At 42.8% G+C, this 12,417-nt stretch overlaps 1 protein-coding gene across 2 annotated transcripts in view; it reads left to right on the top strand.

Annotated features, from left to right (window-relative positions):
- Nucleotides 1–12,417, top strand: part of stab1 (stabilin 1) — a 217,287-nt gene that overhangs the window by 182,851 nt on the left and 22,019 nt on the right. For both annotated transcript variants that reach the window (XM_080181778.1, XM_080181779.1), the window contains 4 exons: nt 1,678–1,734; nt 6,312–6,552; nt 10,152–10,301; nt 11,022–11,126. In XM_080181778.1, the coding sequence (XP_080037904.1) occupies nt 1,678–1,734; nt 6,312–6,552; nt 10,152–10,301; nt 11,022–11,126 (553 nt within the window). The remainder of the gene's footprint in view (nt 1–1,677; nt 1,735–6,311; nt 6,553–10,151; nt 10,302–11,021; nt 11,127–12,417) is intronic.

Below are 12,417 nucleotides of genomic sequence, written 5' to 3'. Positions count from 1 at the left end.
CTGAACCATTTAAGCACAGATTTTCCTCTTTCTTTTGTCTGGGTATAGTGGATGGGGAAGATCAAAATAGATGAGTTGATCAGAGGGCTATAAGGAAGCCTGTCAGATTTTCTATCTAAAATGGGCAAGAATTCAAGAGGTTCCTCCTATACAAACACTCTATCATCCACATCCAAGATACCGATATGTTCTGAATTCATGGGGAGAGATTTCCCATTCTCCTCATTGGCCGCCAGCAAGACCTTCTGGTCCCGCCAATGTCTATGGCATTTTGCATGGCTCTCATCCTCTGCCGCCAGGGAACCCACCACAGGTTTCGTCTTCAGAATGACCAGAAAATCCCATACCAAGCCATTTAACACAGGCAAACATAGGGTTAAATCTTACCCAAAAATGGCAAAGTCTTGTTTCTAGTGAGAAAACCGGTGTTTCTCAGCGGAGAAGTCAGTTGATTTTCTCTCCAGATTTTATGACACTCTGCCAAAATAAATCAAGGGGGCATGTTTCACGCTGTTGTACAGAGGGCCCGAATACTAAACATGCTGGCCAAACCCTGCTGCTCAGCGATTGAGGGCCCATCTTTAAGGGGTGTCCTGATCATAATCCATATAAATCTCCCCCCTACAGTCCACCATGGAGGTCTCAGGCACCCCCCCCCCCCATCAGAGATGGCACTTCTCTACCTCTCAATCATCGGCCCCTTCTCAACCAGGATGGCACAGTGGCATAGCAGTTAGCACCGTTGCCTCCCAACTCCAGGAACCCGGGTTCAATTCTTGGCTCGGGTTACTGTCTGTGTGGAGTTTGCACGTTCTCCCTATGTCTGCTTGGGTTTCCTCCGGTTGCTCCGGTTTCCTCCTACAGTCCAAAGATGTGCTGGTTAGGTTGATTGGCTATGCTAAATTGCCCAAAGCGTCCCAGGATGTGCAAATTAGAGGGATCAGCAGGGTAAATTTGCGGGGATATGGCCTGGGATGGGATTGTTGTTGTTGCAGACTCAATGAGCCAAATGGCCTCCTTCTATAGGATTCTAAGAACCATCCTCCCTCGCCCCTCACAATCACTGGCCCCTTTGTGCCAGCAACAACTCTGCCTTCTGGATCTTGAACCCCTGTCAGCAACCTCACAGACAGCAAACGTGGGCTCAAGATGGCATGCATGCGGCAGGTTGTAGTGGGCTGCTCTTGGACGTTGCTTCGGGAGTTGCCTATTGCTTCATGTCGTTAGTGTGCTTAAACTGGACCATCTCGAGGGCAACATGACAGTTCAGAGACTATCTCTGTTACTGTGCGGACACATGGATTTGGGCCTGTGTCTGTGGGAGTTTGCACGTTCTCCCCGTGGTTGCGTGGGTTTCCTCCGGGTGCTCCGGTTTCCTCCCACATCCCCAAAGATGTGCTTTTAGGCTGATTGATTGGGTACTAAATTGTCCCTAAATTGGACCTCCCTGATCCTCGCACATTAGGCGTAGACTAAAATCATGAATAGGTCACTGAGACAGTGGGATGGCGGCGCGGGCTCGTTGGGCCGAAGGGCCTGTTTCCCGTGCTGAGTTGTTCTTTGTTCTTTGTTCTAAGATACTGCCTGTAGGAGCCAGAAAATCTGCTCCTAAGTGGTAAATGTTTTTTAAAGGAAAATTGACAAGCTTCTGGCTTAATGTGAAACATTTCTGTTTAGGGACTCTGTGGGGATTGTTTGGAACCTCCTCCTTGTCCTCCTGGAACAAAACCACAGGTAAGATTTGGTTTACTTGCAAAGTTGTTCCTGTCGGTTTCAAATCAGGACAATTTTATAAAACCATTCACTAAAAAAAGTAAAAGAAAATATCTGAGCATCCTCCAGTATATTTTCTATTGCTTATTGCTTAATAATTCTATTGCTTAATTAGAAAATGTATCTGTGGGAATACTGCTATCATGTAACCCCAAGAGTATTTACAATATGTACATGTATGTTTATTTTAACTTTGTATAACCTAAGAAACTGTTATGCTTTACAGATGCGGGGGACATTAGAGAAGCTGTTTAAGTTGGGTAGGCAGGGGAGCCAGATATTAAAAGAACAACACTCTGGCTAGTCATCAGCAGAACATAAAGAAATGTGAAACAATAAGCAGAGAAATGTGGTTGACTGACTGGTTGCATTGAATACAATATGATAAGGAACAACAGGGATAATTGGTGTTGTTGCCCCCAGTAGAATAAGGGATGACCCTCACCAGATCAGTTATGTTAAAGGGTGAGACATCCGAAACCTGAGCAAATAGGGGCCATATGTATTTGCCATCCCAATAACTGGACAAATAGATGAAGGATCAGTAAGTAGTCTCATAACATCAGGTTAAAGTCCAACAGGTTTATTTGGTAGCACAAGCTTTCAGAGCGCTGCTCCTTCATCAGGTGAGTGCAGGATTTGTTCCACAAACAGGGCATATATTCACAAGCTCAATTACGAGATAATGGTTGGTATTAAACGGCTTAGCGAGACTTAGTGGTTTTGAAACATAAAACAACGTACAAACATACGGTCCGCATAGACAGAAGGTGTGGAAGACTTGAAGAGACAATTGGAGGACTATTGCCAGGAGTTTGAGCCGTGTGCAGGCATTTCTTACCATGTCTTTACCAAGGCATAATAGAGTAGTATAACTCTCAACTATACTCTGTAGATTACTGCTCAGATACTGCAATGCATCAAATCCTGCCTGTGCTGAGCAAAGTTTGGTCATTGCCACCAACACCTCTCAACATCAAATCATTAAATATCAAGGTTTTTCAAAGAAGAAAACCTAACATCATGTAATATTAACTATGGGAAGTTTTTCTCAATAACTCATATTTGCTGACGTCCATTTCTGTGGTGATCACAGACTTTTCCCTAGCATTCCTTAGTATTTCTTTACTTTTAAAACCACAGACTTGGAAACAGACCTTCCAAATTTTTCACTGACCACATCACAAAAAGAATCTGGTACCAGGGATGAGGGATGTTGATTTTAAGGAGAAATGTGGGTAAATTAGAATTGTTCTCCTTGGAACAGAGAAAGCAAACTGACAGACCTTGAGAGAATTTGATAGAGTAGATAAAAGCTATTCCCTATAGCAAGTGAGTCATTAACCAGAGGTCATAGACTTAAAATAAGCGGCAAAAGATCTAGACGGGATGTAAGAGGAAACATTTTCACTTAAGAAAATTGTCAAGATCAGGAATGCTCTGATAGTAAGGGGACTGATTCCATGAATAATTTTAAAAGAGAGTTGACAGTTACTTGAGAATGAGATACTTGCAGAGTTACGTTACAGGCAAGAAGTAAGGATGTGATACTACGCACAGTTGCACTTAAAAAGAGATAGGACAAACACAAAGGACTGACTGTGCCGTAACTTTCTATCATTCCATGAAGTACTTTGGGATGTCCCAAGGAAATCCAGGGATGTTATATGTAGGACGGAAAAGAAGTTTGAGGTAGAAAGTCAGTCATGCTCATATCAACCGATGGAGGTAGCGTCCTCCAGCCCATTCCTGCTTCTATTTCATTTTGTTTTATGTGAAAAAAGCTGTTTTCTTAAATTCTTTCCTTTGGCAACATTAACCATTTTACCTGAGCAAAAGTTTTGACCTGAAGAAAAGATTTCACAGCTCTTCAGTGTGGACTATTACATTGAAAAGACTGGCTTAGTAACTTTTTCTTTAGTAACATATATAATATGTAAATTCTGGAGTCATAGGCCGGAATTTTACCGGCACACCTGCCCGGATTCCGGGAGCAGGCAAGGCTCAGAGAATAGCATTCTCCATTGGCTTTGGGTGGGATCGTTTGAACGTTGGCCAAACATGCCAGTAAAATTCCATCCACAGTATTTTAACAGAATTGCCCTGAAATCACTCCCTAGCATTTCTCTTATTTATTAAGGAAGAGCAATCTGGTATTTGTATAAGACCTTTCATCACCTTTCAACATCTGTGTTCCAGGGACGGCATGGTGGCACAGTGGTTAGCACAGCTGCCTCCCAGCTCCGGGGACCTGGGTTCGCTTCCCAGTTTGGGTCACTGTCTGTGTAGAGTCTGCACGTTCTCCCTGTGTTTGCGTGGGTTTCCTGCGGGTGCTCCGGTTTCCTCCCACAGTCCAAAGATGTGCGGGTTAGGTGGATTGGCCATGCTAAATTGCCTCTTACTGTCAGGAGTCTAACTAGAGTAAATTTATGGGGATAGAGTTGGGTGGGATTGTGATTGGTGCAGACTCGATGGGCTGAATGGCCTCCTTCTGCATTGATCACCGCAGGAAATGCAGTTAACTTTTAGGATAATGTGTGCGCTTTATTTAAAGTTATAAAACATGCACACTATTGCTGATCAAAGAGGCTTAATAGGTAAATATACCATGAGATCATTTAATAGACTACTGTGACTGGGGAGGAATATTTATTCATGTTCCATACTGTTAGTCAATCTCAGCTAAGGCAGCAGGGGAGAACACTGGCAGAAGGTTCAAGAGTGAGAAGATTGTTGTAACTTAATTAAAATGTTAAGGTGACTATGTAAACCTCCTGTCTATGTAAACCTCAAGTGTAAAATCAGAGCTCTTTCATAGAATCCCTACTGCGCTGAAGGAGGCCATTCAGCCCAACAAGTCTGCACCGACCACAGTCCCACCCTGGCCCCACCCTGCAACCCCACACCTTTACCCTACTAATCCCCCTGACATCTCCTTAACACTAAGGAGTAAATATGGCATGGCCAATCAACCTAACCTGCACATTTTGGACTGTGGGAGGAAACCAGAGGAAACCCAAGCAGACACGGGGAGAATGTGCAAACTCCTCACAGACTGTGACCCAAGGTCGGAATTGAACCCAAGTCCTTGGCACTGTGAGGCAGCAGTGCCAACCATTGTGCCACCATGTCGCTCTTTATATCATCAGAAGAACGAGATTACTATGTAGACACTCGCCAGCACCTGTAATATTTTACAATATTGCAGTAACATCAAAGAAATACTTGTTACAATCAACACCAACCTGAACCTTCTAGATACTGTCATAACATCATCAATGCATTGTAATACCATCACAAAGATTCACACGAAAATAAAATACAGAGAATGATAGGTAGTAATTTCAGAGGAAGGATCGGTAACAGGGAGATGGTGCTGTAATGGTAATGTCACTGGACTAATCCAGAGGCCCAGGCTAATACTCTGAGGCCATAGGTTCAAATCCCACCTTGGCAGCTGGTGCAATTTAAAATTCAATTCATAAATCTGGAATTGAAAGCTAGTCTTGGTAATGGTGACTATCATTGAATGTCGTAAAAACCCATCTGGTTCACTAATGGTCTTTAGGAAAGGAAATCTGATGTCCTTACCTGGTCTGGCCTACATGTGACTCGATCGTAACCTGTATATATCTCCCACACGGTGGTCTCAGAGGCCCCACCCCGATTGAAGTCAGCACTTCTCTACACCACCCCCTGCCCTGATCATTGGCCCCCTTCTCTGCCCCCCAGATCATCAACACCTTCCCACCTTATCCCCCCATAATATAACCCAGCATCCACCTCCCCCACAATCCCTCCCCCAAAAGCCATCACCAGCATCCCCTGCTCCTCTGCCTGCTCCCAGCTACCACAATTAAATGAATCCCCCCAGTGAAGATCCCACTGGGGCGCACCTCTTGGCACAGGTTGGCACTGCCAGTTTGCCATAGTGCCAACCTGACATTGCCAACCTGTACCTCGGTCAATGCCAGGCCACTGCCTGACCATGTCCCTTGCCCTCAGGGGCTATACTTACTATTGCGACCTTGGGGAGACGCCCAGGTTCACATCTAGGTGTGTCATGTCAGCACGGTATCAATACACAGTGGGGCCAATATACAGTGAGGGGGTGTATTAATCGTATTTAAATATTTTTAAATGCATAATGGACATGAACTTTACGATGCCGCTGGTGAGGGGTGGGGAAGACTTGAAATCACATCCTTGCTGGTGAGAATTGTACCTTCCAGATCTTGAACCCGGCCAGCAGTCTCGCAGACAGCAAACATGAGCTTAAGATACCTCCCACCGTATGCAATGGTGGCCTCATTGAAAAATTGCTGTAAAAATACAATTTTGCTAGAATTTAACCTGCAATGTATTACTGAAAAATAACTTGGCGCTGTGGATGCTTTAATAGTCCTAAACAGATCTCTAATGAAATTTATAAACTATATTCAGAATTGTTTCATTATGCACCTTGCTAGATATTCCATTAATTTGCTTTTAAGAAACACAATCCTGTGAGATCTTTACTTTTGCTTTTTCGTTTTAAGGATGGTTCAGAATTCCAAAGCTGTTGGTACAGCCAAGTGAACAAGGCAAGCAGACTTCGATCTCACTTTCGGGACCTCTTCAGTGACCAGTTGTATTTGTCTGCTTTTCCCTATTCAATGATCAATGGAAACTGGTTTCGTCATAGTCAAGCCCATCCTTTACGTGGCTGCAGCAGACAATGTATTAATCCTCAATGGATTCCCCAGTGTTGCAAAAACCATTATGGTCCTTACTGTAAAGGTAATGCTCAGAGATGGCACACATATCACAATTCTATCACTAGTGTATTGCTTCAGATGCATATACTGCTTTTGCCTTTGTGTCAGTGTTCCTTCTTGAGGTTGAGTACTTTTCCCTTTAACTTGCAATCCTGACTTGGAAATATATCGCTGTTCCTTTACTGTCGCTGGGTGTAAATCCTGTAAAGCTGGTTTCCTGGCAGCTGCCATTATTCCTTCATTCTCTGTGGCCTTCTATCTGGAGAGTCACAGTCTCCTGCATGACTGGGCCACGGTTATTTCCAGGTAGCTCTGCCTTTAGCTGTAGATACCATGCTGGGCATATGGCATCCTCCCCCTTAACCTGCTCCTTTGCTTACCCAAGGTCCGAGGTTCTATCCCCCCTGCAAAGGATATTACTCCTTATTGCTGTTGAATCCAAATCTGAGAGACCTGTTCCCATGGTCAGCTGCTGCAAGCCTTGCACTCAAGAGGCCTCCCAATTTTGGGTGGAAACCTTGCCATTCTTTATTCCCCCAAGATACCAAGAGAAGGATGTTAACGTGCACTGCCTGAGTAAATGCTGAATACCTTCCCCACAACCTGTACCGACCTGTTCAATGTCTAAGTCTAAGTCGCCTTCTGAACTGTTCTCTGCACGTTCTTTCCATGTCTGCGTAGAATTCCTCTGAGTGCTCCAGTTTCCTCTCACACTCCAAAGATGTGTGGGTTAGGTTGATGCTAAATCGCCCCTTAGTATCAGAGGGATTAGCAGAGTAAATACATGAGTGTTACGGGGATAGAGCCTGCATGGGATTGTTGTTGGTGCAGACTCGATGAGCTGAATGGCCTCCTTCTACACTGTAGGGATTCTATGATTCTATAAATCCTGGGACTCCCTCCCAAACAGTATGTGGATGTATCAGCACCACGTTGACTGCAGTGGTTCAAGAAGGCAGCTCACTACAACCTTCTCAAGGGCAGTTAGGATGGGAAATAAATGCTGGTCTAACCAGCAATGTCCACATCCTAAGAATGGGTGGCATGGTGGCACAGTGGTTAGCACTACTGCTCACAGCGCCGGGGGACCTGGGTTCAACTGCTGGCTTGGGTCAGTGCATGTGTGGAGTCTGAATGTTCTCCCCGCGATTGTGTGGGTTTTCTCTGGGAGTTCCAGTTTCCTCCCAAAAGTCCAAAAGACATGCTGTGCTAAATCCTCCCTCAGTGTACCCGAACAGGTGCCGCAGTGTGGTGACAAGGGAATTTTCACAGTAACTTCATTGCAGTGTTAGTGTAAGCCTACTTGTGACTCTAATAAACAAACTAAACAAATGAAAAAAAAATCACACTATCAACCAGCAGCAGGCAAAAAAATTAACTATTTGAAACTAAGATTTGAACAGGCTCACTTTGAAGTGGATGGATCAACATTCTCGGAGCAGAGCAGGTTAAAGGGAGGCTTAATAGAGAAGTTCAAAATTCTGAGGGGCTTTGATAGAGAGAAACTGCTCCCCCTGGCAGGAGGACACAGATATAAAAATATTTGGCAAAAGGGTAGAGAAGATTTTTTTATTCGCGTAACGAGTTGTTATGACCTAAAATGTACTACCTGACTGAATGGTGAAAGGAGATTCAATAGTGGCTTTTGAAACAGAATTAGATAAATACTTGAAAAGGGAATATTTGCAGAATGTGGGGAAAGACCACGAGAGAGGAACGAATTAAAGAAGTCTTTCAGTCAGGCTGGCACAGGCACAATTCCACTGTGCAATGTGATCCTGTGATTCAAGACCCTCTATGTGGTGGATTTAATTGTTTCCTGGTTGGAGGCTTGATGTATTTGTGCTGGGAGAGGACTCAAAAATATGGGTAGAAAAGTGACATGGTCTCTAATCTTTGGTACAGTATAATGATCCAGTAACATTATCCTTCACAGCTGAGCACTGGTTATGCTAATTGTTTCACATGTTGTACAATGTCACTTCCAAATTTTCAATCAGAGTAAGATTTTGTAACGTGGCAACAGATGAACCTCATTTACCTCTTACAGGTGATTATGCTGGTTTGAGTTGAAGGTGGAAATAGTGTCAATTGTTAACTCTTGGTCAAATATTTCTATTAGCGCTTAGTACAGGAATTGAGGACATGATTTGAAATTAACTTTTGTTTTTGGTTTTGATTGCACTGTACTACCAATGTGAAAATTGTAAATGTGAAGAGGAACTGGCTAGCTCTAATTGTCACTTTCTGCAGGTTACGATTCTGACAGAGAGCTCTGCATGTGTATGCATGCACAATTGTGGAAAGCATCAGTGAATAGCCTGAATACTTTTTAAGACCAGCTTCATGGGGGTGGTACAGTGGCACAGTGGTTTGCACTGCTGTTTCACAGGGACCCAGCTTCGATTCCTGGCTTGGGTCACTGTCTGTGCAGAGTCTGCATGTTCTTCCCATGTCTACATGGGTTTCCTCTCGGTGTTCCGGTTTCCTCCCACAGTCCGAAAGACATGATGATTAGGTGCACTGGCCATGTTAAATTCTCCCTCAGTGTACCTGAACAGGTGCCAGAGTGTGGCGACTCGGGGATTTTCACACTAACTTCACTGCAGTGTTAATGTAAGCCTACATGTGACATTAATAACTAAACTTTAAACTTCACGTTGTACTAGATTTATATTGCAACTATTTTAAAAGGCCTAATAATGTGAGATACAGTTAGTCAGGGATGTCAAATTTCCTGAGTAATTTGGAATAATTTAGGATTGACCTCTGTCCTGAGAAGCTATTTTGTATCAACACAGAGGTGACAGTATAAGTCTGTCCTTTTTCTGATGGAGACAGAGGCTTGTAAAAGGCTGCATTGTTATCCCTGGAAAAAAAATTCCTTCTTCAGCATTTATGTGATACCACTTTAAGATTACAGGCATAGCCTAGATTCATTAGAAATAGTATCAATGTTTTATTTAAGTATATAAATTAACAAGTATAAAAAGACAAACTCCAGGAGCTGCAGAATTTTACTGCTTGCTGACTCAGAGAGGAGAGAAAAAAAATGAAGGAATCATACCTGATGAATCACATGACAGATCCCATGACTGAGACGCCATGCCTTAACACTCAACATGTGTCTCACATCGTAGCATTCCTTCTCCTTTTTCAAAGTGTTATTTGATCTGTTTTGAAAATTACCTTGAAATGGCAACACCAGCTATGTTATTTGCCCTGGTATGACCAAAAATCCAGATTAGTTTTATTGATCATAAGAAATATGGGCAAGAGTGGGCCATTCTGCCCCTTGACATATAGTAACAAGTCTCACAACACCAGGTTAAAGTTCACCTGATGAAGGGGCAGTGCTCTGAAAGCTTGTGGCTTGTGCTACAAGTAAACCTGTTGGACCTTGACTTAGTGTTGTGTGACTTGTTACTGTGCTTACCCCAATCCAATGCCGGCATCTCCACATTCTTGATATATAGACAGACTGGACCAAATGGCTTTGTTCTGTGCCATTGACTTTCTGTGTTTCTATGTTTTAAATGACACATTCTCCTTTTGCTGCACTTCAAGGCCCAGTCTCTTCCTTAATATAGAAGATTTATCCGGTGACTTTTATTATTTCAGTGTGTCCTGGAGGGGTACAGTCCCCTTGTAGTTCACATGGAAGTTGTAACGACAGAAGACTTGGAAATGGAACGTGCCAGTGTTCAGTGGGATTCAGTGGAACAGCCTGTGAACTGTGTGAACCAGGCAGATATGGACCAAGCTGCAAAGGTATGTATTGCATCCAGCTCAATGTGCTCAGACTTGCTACAAGCTGAGTTCATAATTTTTGTTGTGTATTTCAAAATGATAATTCAGCCTACAGTCCCAAATGCATAATTTGGTTTGCCACTGAGTTTCTTACTTCTTTTATACCTTATTGAGGCTGACTGTCTTTGAAACCTACTTGCTCAAATATAGAGAGCTCAGTTAAAATCACAAACTGAACTGTTATACTCACCTAGATCATTCACCTCAAAGCAGTATTTCAGCTTCCACACAAAAGTTGCCCAGTGATAGTGGTACAACCATTTGTGCCCTCTGCAAAACATTCGATTACTGCCTAGATGGTGAATATGACTGGTCTGTTACTAATGCAATGAACAAGTTGGGCTTCATCTGGATTTACTCCTGTGAAGGGAACAGTGTCTTTGTGGCACATTGGTTAGCATTGCTGCCTTACAACGCCAGGGACCCGGGTTCAGTTCCAGACTTCAGTGTGTCGAGTTTGCACATTCTCCCTGAGTTCTCCAGTTTCTTCCCACAGCCCAAAGGTGTGCAAGTTATGTTGATTGGCCAGGCTAAATTGCCCCTTAGTATCAGGGGATTAGTAGGGTAAATGCGTGGGATTGTTGTCAGTGCAGGCTTGATGGGCCAAATGGCCTCCTTCTGCACTGTCGGGATTCTATGATTCTATTGTGTTTTCAAACCTTACCTTCTTAAATCTCACAGAATGTAATTGCACAATAAATGGAATCTGTGATGAAGGAATTTCTGGTGAAGGAACCTGCTTCTGTAGAGAAGGCTGGACAGGAAAATACTGTGAAACAAGATCTGGCAAGTAATTTTGCTTATCTCGTTTTGAATTTAATGTTGATCTCACTAATTAATGTCATTACATGGCATAATGTCATTGTGACTGAGGTCCCTGGTAATCCATAACATACCTTGGTGTGAATCCATTTTGAATGTATGTGCTCTCATAATTTAACAAAACTAAAGGGAATGGAAGTTTAATTATTACAATAATAGACAAATGACAAACTTCAAATGTTAAAATTAACTCTATTCATAAAGAAATTCATTCTAATCAAAGAATCGCAGAATTCTTGATGTGAATTTCATAGCAATTGTAAGCATATTTTATAAATTACATTGCAAGCTTTCACTGTTCTAATGCTAGCAGTAAAGTCAACCTGAATTCCAATGTTTTTGTTATTCAGGGACAGAGGAATTAATTCTCATAAGTACTGGAAAGAATGGCCCAGATTTTATACCCAGCAGCTTAGCATGGGCAATTGTCACTGAATTCGAACAATAGATTCACTGAGAGTTTTTAGATCTCTATGGCAAAAGCTTCATTCCTTTGCTATGGAATAGAAGTGCAGTGATGTCATCAAATTGTCCAAGCAACCAATCTGATTCAAGAATTCTCACAGGCAGCCAACCAGGAAACATTAAGTACAACATTTGACAAAGAGTCGTCTGGACTCGAAACTTCACCACTTTTCTCTCCTTACAGATGCTGCCAGACCTGCTGAGATTTTCCAGCATTTTCTCTCTTTTGGTTTCAGGAAACTTAAAGCACTAATACTCTAAAAACCTCTTTGAAAATACATGCAAAATAAAAATTGGGACATTTTGGTTCATTTCATATCATGGGACTACATAGGATGAAGGTGGAATCTGAACTATCATGAGAAAATTTTAATTATTTTTAATTATTTAAAAATTTTAGTTAAAAATCCAATAAGCAATCATAATGGAGAAGTTTATTTCACACACTCTTTCAGGGCAAATTGCTGGTTCAGCGGCAGATATTGCTCAGAGCACTTTTAAAGCCCCAGTTGCAGGTCATTGGAGCAGATTTACTTTTTGAGGGAGGAGTTCTAACTGTGACAGGAGAGCAGAAAAGAGGAAATTGTTGTCTGATCAATTGATTGATCAGGGCAGCATCGTGGCACAATGGTTAGCACTGCTGCCTCACAGCACCAGGGACCCAGGTTCAACTCCGGCCTTGGCTCACCGTTTGTGTAGAGTTTGCACTTTCTCCCCATGTCTGTGTGGGTTTCCTCCCACGGTTCAAAGATGTGTAAGTTAGGTTGATTGGCCACACTAAATTGGCCCT

This window comes from Carcharhinus amblyrhynchos, chromosome 3 (assembly GCF_965287045.1).
Source record: "Carcharhinus amblyrhynchos chromosome 3, sCarAmb.v2.hapA, whole genome shotgun sequence".
NCBI lineage: Eukaryota > Metazoa > Chordata > Chondrichthyes > Carcharhiniformes > Carcharhinidae > Carcharhinus > Carcharhinus amblyrhynchos.
The sequence above is the reverse complement of the archived record's forward strand: the minus strand, read 5'-3'. Positions and strand labels throughout refer to the sequence as shown.